Source organism: Drosophila subpulchrella, chromosome 2R (assembly GCF_014743375.2).
Source record: "Drosophila subpulchrella strain 33 F10 #4 breed RU33 chromosome 2R, RU_Dsub_v1.1 Primary Assembly, whole genome shotgun sequence".
NCBI classification, from domain to species: Eukaryota; Metazoa; Arthropoda; class Insecta; order Diptera; family Drosophilidae; genus Drosophila; species Drosophila subpulchrella.
This window is the reverse complement of record NC_050611.1, coordinates 8,712,684-8,723,204: the sequence shown is the minus strand read 5'-3', so window position 1 is coordinate 8,723,204 and position 10,521 is coordinate 8,712,684. Positions and strand designations below refer to the sequence as shown.

The 10,521-nt window shown below is 40.4% G+C and overlaps 2 protein-coding genes across 2 annotated transcripts; both read left to right on the top strand.

The window, feature by feature from the left end:
• Window positions 1-870: 870 nt before the first annotated feature.
• Window positions 871-4,096, top strand: LOC119550834 (RNA polymerase-associated protein Rtf1). Its single transcript, XM_037859785.1, has 4 exons — window positions 871-1,049; window positions 1,169-2,129; window positions 2,194-3,378; window positions 3,444-4,096. The coding sequence occupies exons 1-4, from the start codon at window positions 969-971 to the stop codon at window positions 3,545-3,547; spliced, it is 2,331 nt and encodes a 776-aa protein (XP_037715713.1). The 5' UTR covers window positions 871-968; the 3' UTR covers window positions 3,548-4,096.
• A 1,796-nt stretch (window positions 4,097-5,892) lies between these two features.
• LOC119550099 (limbic system-associated membrane protein) lies at window positions 5,893-9,650 on the top strand. The gene is made up of 5 exons (XM_037858579.1): window positions 5,893-6,212; window positions 7,367-7,846; window positions 8,156-8,665; window positions 9,173-9,307; window positions 9,380-9,650. The coding sequence occupies exons 1-5, from the start codon at window positions 6,035-6,037 to the stop codon at window positions 9,574-9,576; spliced, it is 1,500 nt and encodes a 499-aa protein (XP_037714507.1). The 5' UTR covers window positions 5,893-6,034; the 3' UTR covers window positions 9,577-9,650.
• Window positions 9,651-10,521: the final 871 nt, after the last annotated feature.

Below are 10,521 nucleotides of genomic sequence, written 5' to 3'. Positions count from 1 at the left end.
TTATACATACAACATATTATAATGCTTAGTGATTACTAATAAAAAGTAAAAAAGGTCTATTGAATCATCATAAACGAAAAATATACTAATTACCAATTAAAATAGGCAGTGTGTGAACACAACTAAAAAGCGCATAGAAAAGCGTCACTGAAAATTTTTCGGACGTATTCCTTACCCAATAGGTTACAATCGAATAGTGTTCGATAGCAATTCCAGAAGAAACCTAGGCGTTTATTTAGGGACAAATTATAATTCATTACGGCTAAAGGTGATATGCTAACCTCGTGACAACCCCTAAACACACTTTTCAGACTAGTGTGCCGTTTACTATTTAGCCGTTTAATAATATTTTATTTTGTATTTTATAAGAAGTCACCTCTAAATTCTTTAAAACATCTGATTGCCAAAGTTACCTATCGTTCTCGTTTAGTATTATTGGTTAATGTTTAATATTTAAAATACATCTTTACTTTCTAATATATTTTGGTAAAATTTAATTCACAGCTGTCGTAGCTTAAACGAACCCAGGAAATAAAACATTCCTAAGAAAATATTATACATATGTGATAATATTTTAGTTCCCTTTACTAAATTGTAAACGTATTTTGCACTTAAGTTTAAAAGTACGTGTATTGGTTTCCAAATAAATAAGGTATATTTAAAGTTTCTTTAACTGAATTTGGTTTTTATATCTTGCAAAAACTCCATAAAACGTTCAAAATGTTTTCCATAGCATACCGTTCATAACAATTTTGGCGCGTTTTCGAAGGCAGCTGCCTTCGATATCATCCGACATTTTTTAACATCCCTGGCACGTCGATAGTTCACAGGGAACAAAGGCAAAATATCGATGAACCGATAACCAGCTATCGCATTCATCTGCCATCTCCAACGGCACGCACTACATTTTTTCGTATTTTATTTGGTTAAATTTTATTCTCAACTGAAGGCCAGGAAAACGAGCAGCGATGGGCAAACGGCGGACGCAATCCCTGATCGACTCCAACTCCAGCGATAGCGACAGCGAATCGGAGACCAATCTGGAATCGGTGAGTGGATAAAAATTAGATCGAATCCCTGGTCCGCGCCCCTTTCTCCATATTGCGATGTAACGAAAATCAATGCGGATAGGTGTCTGAAAATATATATTACACTGAATCATCCTCAGGACCTGATGTCGCTGGCCAAGAAGCGCAAGAAGCCCCAAACGGCGGCAAAGTCGAGCTCCCGCTCTGACTCTGATTCCGACTGGGCCAACAATAAAGCCGGAGCCCCCGCCTCCAAGAAGAAGAAGCGCCAAAAGGCCAGCAGGGACTCCAGCTCTTCGGAGTCCAATTGGGATGACGACAGCCAGGATGAGGAACAGCCTGCGAGGCAAAGCCCAGCGCAGGCCCAACAGGAGCAAAAGCCCCCGGAGCAAGCGACTCAGCCCGCCCATCTCAGCGAACAGGAGGAGGGCGAGGTTTCCGACAGTGATTCCGACAAGTCTAAGTCCAACTCCTCCTCTTCCGGCTCCGATTCCTCTAGCTCTTCGTCCTCCAGCTCAGATTCAGAGTTCGATGACGGTTTTGACGACGACCTCATGGGCGACGAGGAGGATCGAAGGCGTCTCAATGCCCTGTCCGAAAAGGAGCGCGAAACGGAGATCTACAAGCGAATTGAGCAGCGTGAGTTTATGCGAACGCGCTGGGAAATCGAACGGAAGCTGAAGCTAGCTAGGCGAGGCGAAAAGAACCAGGAGAAGTCCAAGAACAAAGGAGAACGGGCCAAGAAGAAGAAGGAGAAGCGTGAGAAGAAGGCGAAGAAGGCCCGGGAAGCACTGGCGGCCGCACCGCCACACACCGCCATATCCACACTGTCGGATGCGGAACCCAAGCCCAGTGGCGAAGTGCGGTCAGCGAGTCCCTTGTCCTCGCCGGCCCTCAGTCGAGATGTAGCTTCCACATCCGCGGCAGTAGCCAGTATTCTGCCCGATGATCAAGCAGCCGCCGCTGGCGTCTCGGATTACTTCGATCACAAGGAGCGATCCAAGGAGCGCAAGAAGAACGTAGAGGCCAACAAGACGGACGACAAGAGGAGCAACGCCATGGCCTTGCTAAAAGCCAAGCGAGAGGGCAAGGCAAAAAGGGGTAATCAAATTAGTTTTATATGATTTAACTACAAGTTGTTAACATTCTTCTTATCACTTTGCAGAGGAAGAGGAGGCCAAGCGCCTGGCTGAACGAGATCGTGATGATGACAAGGAGGAATTGGAGAGCGTCTCCGGTTGCAAATCAGCCGTGAAACTGAAAGCCTCTGAGATCTACTCCGATGACTCGGGCAGCAGCGATTGGGATGAGGACGAAAAGCCCACGGGCAAGCGATCGCGCTCCAACAGCAGCAAGGCCTCCAGCGAATCTGAGGACGACGAAAAGGTGCCCCAGCGGCCCGTTTTCATTACCACTCGCGAGGATCTTAACAAGCTGCGCTTATCGCGCTACAAAATGGAGCGTTTTGTGAACTTGCCCATCTTTGAGAGCACCGTACTCAATTGCTTTGTGCGAATCAGCATCGGAAACAATGGCCAGAAGCCTGTTTATCGGGTGGCCGAGATTGTGGGTGTGGTGGAGACGGGGAAGGTCTACAGTTTAGGCACCACGCGTACCAATCGCGGGCTGAGACTTAAACACGGAACCCATGAGCGGGTGTTTCGACTGGAGTTCATTTCGAACCAGGATTTCACCGAGAGCGAGTTCAACAAGTGGAACGAAGTCTGCCAGCAGGGGCACGTCCAGATGCCCACTATTGACCTAATCGCTATTAAGCAAACCGACATTAAAAAGGCGCTGAACTACGAGTTCAAGGACGAGGACGTGGACAAGATCGTGGAGGAGAAGAACCGCTTCCGCAACCGACCCACCAATTATGCTATGAAAAAGACCTGCCTGATGAAGGAGCGCGATGCGGCAATGTTGCGGGGCGACTACGACATTGCACAGGATCTGGGCCAGCAGATCGACGAGCTGGAGAACCGGGCCTCCGAGCTGGACAAGAGGAGATCACATACCCTCAATCTGATCTCCTACATAAACGATCGGAACCGGAAGAAGAACGTTGAGGATGCCGAGAAGGCTATTCTAGAGGAGGCTCGTGCCAACAAGGGTCTGAAGATTTCAGACCCCTTCACACGCCGGATCACCCAACCGCGCATGGGTTTCAAGGGTACCAAAAAGGACGACGATGACATGCAGCTGGCACCACTTCCACCGCCGCCACCGGGCAAAAAGAGGCCAAACGAAGCGGGTACTTCGAGTGCGAGCACCAAGCCAGTGGACGCCAAGGATTTCAGCCTGTACTCACTGCACGACTTTGACATCGACTTGGATGTGCCGCTACCGGGTAAGTTTTTTCGCTTTTCGCAGCGAACCAATTTTCATAACTCTTTACTTTCTTTTCATCTCCAGTTAGTACGAATGCAGTGCCCAAACCGGCCAACAAACCAGCTGAAACAGTCTCCAAGCGTTCGCTGAACTTGGAAGATTACAAGAAGAAGCGGGGCCTAATCTAGAAAACGAAATCGGTGGTCTACACATTTTGACAAAACTTCACATGTTTACGTCCTAGTTTAGCGTAGTGCCCCAATGACTACAGCAAACGATTGCTTATGCCACAACGACTCGCCCAACTGAAGGAGCAAGAAAACAGAAAACGATGGGCAGATCCCTCGGCTTATAGTTACAGTTCATAATTGTATTAAGGTTGATACAAAAGGTTTGATAAGATCGGGCGAAGCGGATGATTACCCATTGCAACAAATCTAAATATCCTAATCTAGGATACTCCCCCTGTTTGTGTTTGTTCGGTATTCCCCTTAATATTCAATTTTTAGCGAAATTATACAAGCAGCACAACAAAGAGCAGCAGCAATATCGAACAGTTAGAATTCTTATGCAAATAAGGGACTCATTAAGTAATAAATATAGATTGATAAAGTTCTATTGTAATTTTCATAGTATTTAAGTTGAAAATTGTATTACGAAAATAGATATCCCCAAATCCAGCCCAGCCCAATACTTCTCGACGAGGTGTTCAATAAATTAACAACTAACATAATTTATACGAAACTAGTTTACAGCAATCACTCAATTGTTTACTCAGGCATATGGCAAATTTTAAGGAGATTCCAGGGACAAATATAAAACAGGCTGATTAAATGGGATATGAACACACATTCAAGTGTATCCGTTGGTTGTAAGCGTTCAATGATGTTTAAGCTTTAGCCGAAATTCATCAAATGTAGCAACAGCATTCATATACTTAATTATACACATAAATAATAATTATTTATAATAAAGAAAATTACTATAAAATGAAGTTGTGATTTAATGGATTGGTTATAAACGCAAGGTCCCCTAAGGAGATAATTCTTTCAATAGTAAAAATTTGGTTTACTATAATGGAAACTCTGTTCCGGAGTTCCACACTTTGTTATAATAATAAATTTAGTTTCACCGGATATATTTCTTCAATATTTACTTCAATTTAAAAAGTAAACCCATGGTCGCCAATCCTTATTTAATCGTTCTCTTGGGTTAGGTTAAGTTCGCGCCATTTGGCTCATTTTAATTGGTTTGCAGTGTGTTTGCGCAGCTGGCTGACTCCCTTTCATGTTCTCACCAAATTAATTCAATTAATTCGATGAAATTGTCTTTTAATTGAACATGATCGCGTTTCGCGTTGTTTCGTCAGAGAGAAAAACATGAAAGATCTGCAATTTTATATACAGACTTTAACGGTCAATACGTACTGTACATAAATGAAAGATCTTCATCTTTCTCTGCAATGGAAACATATAGGATGCTAATTTGAAATAAACTTGAATTGATTGTTCTATAATGCACTTCCGCTTGAATATTTCCAAATTTTGTTTCGTCTGTCTTTTTGGGGAGCCTCGCTGTCCCGAACATATTGTTCCCAAATGGTGAATGTGACTGATCCGATCACAATGATGACGATGTGGACGAGGATGTGGATGGGGGAGCCATTGTGGCACAATGACATTTTATCTCGGAATATGCAACAGCAGCACGTTCTCTGAAGCGGAGAGTGTAATAGATCAGCGGCGGAATCTCGATTCTGAATCCGAAAACTACCGATGCGTGGCCCATGCAAAATGTTCTTGCAGCGGCTTCGGTGTGGGTGCATCTCACAGATACTCACAGTGCTGCACGGAGAAAAATGCAGATCGTTATCAGTTATATATTAGCAGGTCGATTGACTTTTAAGTACCTACTGTCACTGCATAAAGTAGTCTTCATCACGCAAAACTAAAAGGTATTTTGTAGTATGGAATACCATGTTTTTAAACATCTGTTCAAAGTATAGTAATAGTTTTTTTCTAGGTAAATACATATAATTTTAATTATTTAATACTATATATGGTTGGAATGTATGGTTATGAAACACTGAAAATAGTTTTAACAATTTAAATATTAAATTAGGGCTGGAAATATTGTCAAAAAACTAATATTATCTTTATTTTATAATGCAGGTCCTATATGTATTATATAACTTTATATAAAATTGAAAAGTTTTCAAATGACATTTCAATACTATTAAGATCGAAAAGTAGATATCATGCTGAATTTAAAAACCAAGATTATCTTCTACATGTTTTTCTCTCGGTGTACGCATGTGGGAGAATACGAATCCCCTTGGCGGCGACTAATCAACCGGCATCGGCATGCCTTATACACAAGTGCTGGGTGCTGGGTGCTGTCCGGCAACGGTTTCTTCATCGTCGCCCCGGACCAGGGCATCTTTCACCGTCCGCCCCTCGGGGCTCCACTGTACATGTGTGTGTGTGGTGGTGCAGTGTGTGCGGCTTAGGGGACACTGGCTTCCCAGTCAGCTCAACCGATCAGTTCAAAGTTGACTTCGTCGCGGACCAGAGCGGACCGTTCTAATTCCGACACGCGACCGTGAATTATAGAATTACCAAATCACAGTTTAATTCAATTTAAATAATATAGGCAAAACTAAAAATAAATCTAAAATGCAATCTTATAAGTGCTCAATTTTGAGGTGTTTATTTGTGGTCTTAATCCTTGGCCAAGTGCAAGCCGAGTTGGATTTTAACAACGATCTGGAAAACAGCCAAAAGTTCAAGAGCATACCCACCACAGTGAAAACCTATGAGAACGACACAGTCCAGCTGCCTTGCACTTTAAATAGTAAGTGACTAATTAATGAAAGAATCTTCAGTAAAATAAGGTACAAAACTTAGTGCATATTGAGGGGTTTCTGACGATTAGCCCCGCTTTTGGGGCCTTGAAACAGCCACCAGCAGCAATTGGCCATAACAATGAGATTTAATTCGATTGAAGAAATGAACTTACAATGGGACCAATGAAGGTATTATCCAACAATAATAGAGCTATGGTGTGGAGAGTCCAGAAACGGATTCTATTAATTGAACGTTTAACACACTTAGCTGCGCATTCAAGTCGCTGGGGAAGAACCCTCCCGAGACATATTGTTAACTGTCCAATTAAAGGATTATTGACAGAAGCAATTAAGTTTTGAAAGGGTTTACAAGATTACAGAAAAGTTACACAAACTGTATTTATAGGAAACCCTATACGGAAATGCCGTCATCAGCAATTAATGGAAGCAACGTAGGAGTTATTCACCCCAAAAAAAGGGGCCGCTTACGGCCATATTACAAAATTTTGAAATTTGTTTCTAGTCTTCCAGCTTCGATAAACAAAAAACTCGGGAAACTAAAAGGGAAAGCTTTGAGGTTTTGAAAATTATAATTAAGATATAGTCTATTTCAGGAATAAGTTTTGATTAGGTCCTTTCCGACCCTCCGGAAAAAACCAATAAAGTAAAAATATCTCGAGTAACTGGTTTAGTTCAGGATAAATAGTTTGTGAATCGTTATTTGTATTGCTAACCTCACTAAGCATTGTATCTTATGTTTATAACATAACGGTTTTTAAATTATAACTTCAATGTTGCTGACCGATGCAATTGGTTTGGGCTTTGAACGGATGTTAAAGCTTACTCAATGAATGGTTTATTTAGCTACACAGAAAAAAATTAAAAGAAAAAAATTTTTTTTATTTTTTTTAGAATAAAATCATTCGTTATTAAATCTTTACAATTTAAAAAAAAATAAGACAAATTATTACTTGGCTTATTATTATTCTTATAAAGTTTTTATCACATAAAACTTTTATATAAGATGCTGCTTAAACCGACTTTCGTCAAAGGAATTCAAAAAAAGATCTACTATTTAATAAGATGATATACATAAAAGAGTATATTAGTGTTTTTTAAATAAGATACATTTTTTAATTTGTTTACCTTTATATTTAATTAGCTCCCTTTCGCTATGTCCGGTGGCATCGCGACGATGTGGCCCTGGTGGACTCCAGACATCCAGAGATCCCAAAACCGGATCGCATAATGCTTTGGCCCAATGGGAGTCTCCAGGTGGCCAATGTTCAGTCCAGTGACACCGGCGATTACTATTGCGAGATGAACTCGGATTCGGGTCATGTGGTGCAACAGCATGCCATAGAGGTGCAAGTGGCGCCTCAGGTGATCATTGAACCCTCGGATCTCACGGAGCAGCGGATTGGAGCCACCTTGGAGGTGGTGTGCGAGGCCCAGGGAGTTCCCCAGCCGGTGATCACCTGGCGGTTGAACGGCAATGTCCTGCAGCCACATAGCAGCACGGGAAATCGTCAAAGCCTCGTCCTGGATATCAAGTCGAGGAACCAGGCGGGCCTCATAGAATGCGTGGCCAGCAATGGAGTGGGCGAGACAGCGGTGGCCAATGTGTATCTACATGTGCTGTGTGAGTTGATAAAAATATAAGTTGATAAATGTTAACTATCCATAAAGTAGGAAGTAAATTTCATTTTCCAAAACAATTTTTACTTATCACATTAACAAGTGAATCGTATAATATATTTATAGCAAAAGAATTCCAGCTCTAAGTGATTAAATATATTCGAAACAGAAGATATTTCTGTAAAACAAGATTAAGTTTTAATTAAATATTTAGAATAAATGTTTAAAATTGTTTTGCTGATATAATGAGATTTCAGTAAAATCCATAAGAAGTATAACACCCATAATGATAAACCCTTTCCTCACTCCACAGTTCCGCCTGAGGTGACCATTTCCCAGTCCGTGGTGTACACCAAGTTGGGCTCTCGTGCCCATCTGGAGTGCATTGTGGAGGCCGCACCAGCGGCAACGGTCAAGTGGTTCCACCATGGATTGCCAGTGGCCCTGGGAGCCCACTCCACCAGTCACGAGTCGGAGCTGCAGACGAACCGCTCGGTGGACCATTACGTAAACGCCGTGCGCCACATGCTGGTGGTGAAGACCGTGCGGAATGCGGATATGGGGCAGTACGAGTGCCGGGCCAGCAACCAGATATCCGTAAAAAGCGGAAGCATCGAGCTGACCGGCCGTCCGATGCCCTGCCTCTTCAAGATCAATCCGGGCACCCAGAGCTCCACCTCGCACGTCCTCGTTTGGCAGACGGAGAGCCTGCTGCCCATCATGGAGTTCAAGCTCAAGTTCCGACAGATTCCGTCGAACAATGTCACCCGCCAGATCAGAACCAACTGGACGGAGCTCACGATCCCGGCTCAGGCCACCAATGGTAAGGTTACAAATAAAAGATTAGATCTTAAGTTTTAAGAAAAGTTACCGCTTATATGTGATATGCATACTGTATATAGATCAAATTCGAATGGATAAGTATTATAATAAAATTGTAGAACAACTGAATTTTACTTCATGAAGCGAATCAATAAGATCTATGCAAAAAAGTCGGTGAACTTCAGTGAGGTAATTTGACAATGACCCAATTCAATTTTAATTTATGGAATCCAAATTAGCACTTCACCTATTCGAATCAATGGTATATTTTTAAGGTAATGAAAACACAAGGTTACAGAATAATGATTAAATTCCTCAAAAAAATCATTTCAACTTAACAAAATACTATTCGAAGCGGGATTTTAATTTAACTATAAGTGATGATATAAGTAAGGTCTTCATAAAAATTCGATAAATAAGAACTTGTACTTTTGCATATGATTAAAAATTGACATTAAATATCTGTGACATTTAAAAGTCTTAATTTTCTTTTCTTTTTTAACCGTAGGACTTATCTACATCACCACATACACCCTTCATGGCCTGCAACCCGCCAGTCTGTATGAAGTTTCCGTACTGGCCAGAAATAGTTTTGGTTGGAGTGACAATAGCAAAATCGTTCGATTTGCCACAGGTGGAGAAGGTATAGTGACTTTAATTACAAATATATTATTTATTCATATGTAATTACTTATTAATATGTTTTTTTCTGCAGTTGAACTACCCAATTACTCCACAGAATCGGAGCTTCAGGATGACCTAACCGATGAGGACTTCCACAACGAAATTACGCAAAGATCGGATGTTCTATCGGCCAGCATGATGTTCAACTCGGGCTCAGTTTATGGCCACGAAGTCAGTGCCCTATTTTATTCCATGTGTCTTATAAAACTATTACTCTTAATAAGTTAGATTAGCATTAAAGTATATTGAAATTTTAACGAGCTGATGTCTACTCACCATTTAATAAAAAACATTCAATGAATTCGTGGGCAAAGATGCCTCAGGTCGTATGTGATTCATATTAAGATTAAATCACTCGAATCATACTTCCGTAAAAAGGTATATGATAAAGTGCTGGTGGCAGTGTATCATGAGGAACAGGTAAACAAATAAAATTCTTGTGGCTATAGGTGAATCTGAGGCTATATTTAACATTTCCAGTAATAGATTACAATTTAGGGGTGCATTTTTTTTCAACAACGGTTTTTATTATTTATTATTTTCTTTAATACTTTTAATAGAATGTTATCGAAAAGGATATTATGCTACACTCAGAAAAAATACACTGCTAAAATCAAGTACAAAAGTATTGATTTCAGAACAATTTCAGCCCTAAAATTTAAAGAAGGGTTCATACAGGGAATGTATTAAATTGAGCACAATTTGGATTTAAATAACGATCAACATTTAAAATTCTCAAAATTTTATTAAGGAAGTACTCGTTATATAAGTCTTAAGTAAGTAAGTATATCTCGTTTATCCATTTACAGTTTAATTAAAACCTTATTTAAGAATTTATATGAATATTGATTTAAGAATTATTCGTCTTTAAAACATTCCTAAAATTTTTTTTACTTTATTAATAAATTGTACTTGTTTTTGGTACAAATATGACTAGATTTAAGAATAGTTCATTCCTTACTGTAGAATCAATATTTTTAGAAGATAACCTATGAAAATATATTTTTTTGCCAAATGCATTCAACCCTCAATTTTTTCTAGAGCTAATGAAATATGAAGCAGTATAAAATATAAGCAGTAGCCTCAAATAATGAAAAGCATATTATATACATATGTATTATAAATTTTTAACAAATTATGAATTTGTAATTCGTGAACTTTCGAATTGGTGAT

Excerpts from the sequence above, each read along its gene's own strand:
- LOC119550834 (XM_037859785.1), top strand. The coding sequence starts at position 969 with ATGGGCAAACGGCGGACGCAATCCCTGATCGACTCCAACTCCAGCGAT. Across the intron at positions 2,130-2,193 it reads AGAGGGCAAGGCAAAAAGGG|AGGAAGAGGAGGCCAAGCGC; the intron begins GTAATCAAATTA and ends ATCACTTTGCAG. Across the intron at positions 3,379-3,443 it reads CTTGGATGTGCCGCTACCGG|TTAGTACGAATGCAGTGCCC; the intron begins GTAAGTTTTTTC and ends TTTCATCTCCAG.
- LOC119550099 (XM_037858579.1), top strand. The coding sequence starts at position 6,035 with ATGCAATCTTATAAGTGCTCAATTTTGAGGTGTTTATTTGTGGTCTTA. Across the intron at positions 6,213-7,366 it reads GCTGCCTTGCACTTTAAATA|CTCCCTTTCGCTATGTCCGG; the intron begins GTAAGTGACTAA and ends ATATTTAATTAG. Across the intron at positions 7,847-8,155 it reads TGTGTATCTACATGTGCTGT|TTCCGCCTGAGGTGACCATT; the intron begins GTGAGTTGATAA and ends CTCACTCCACAG.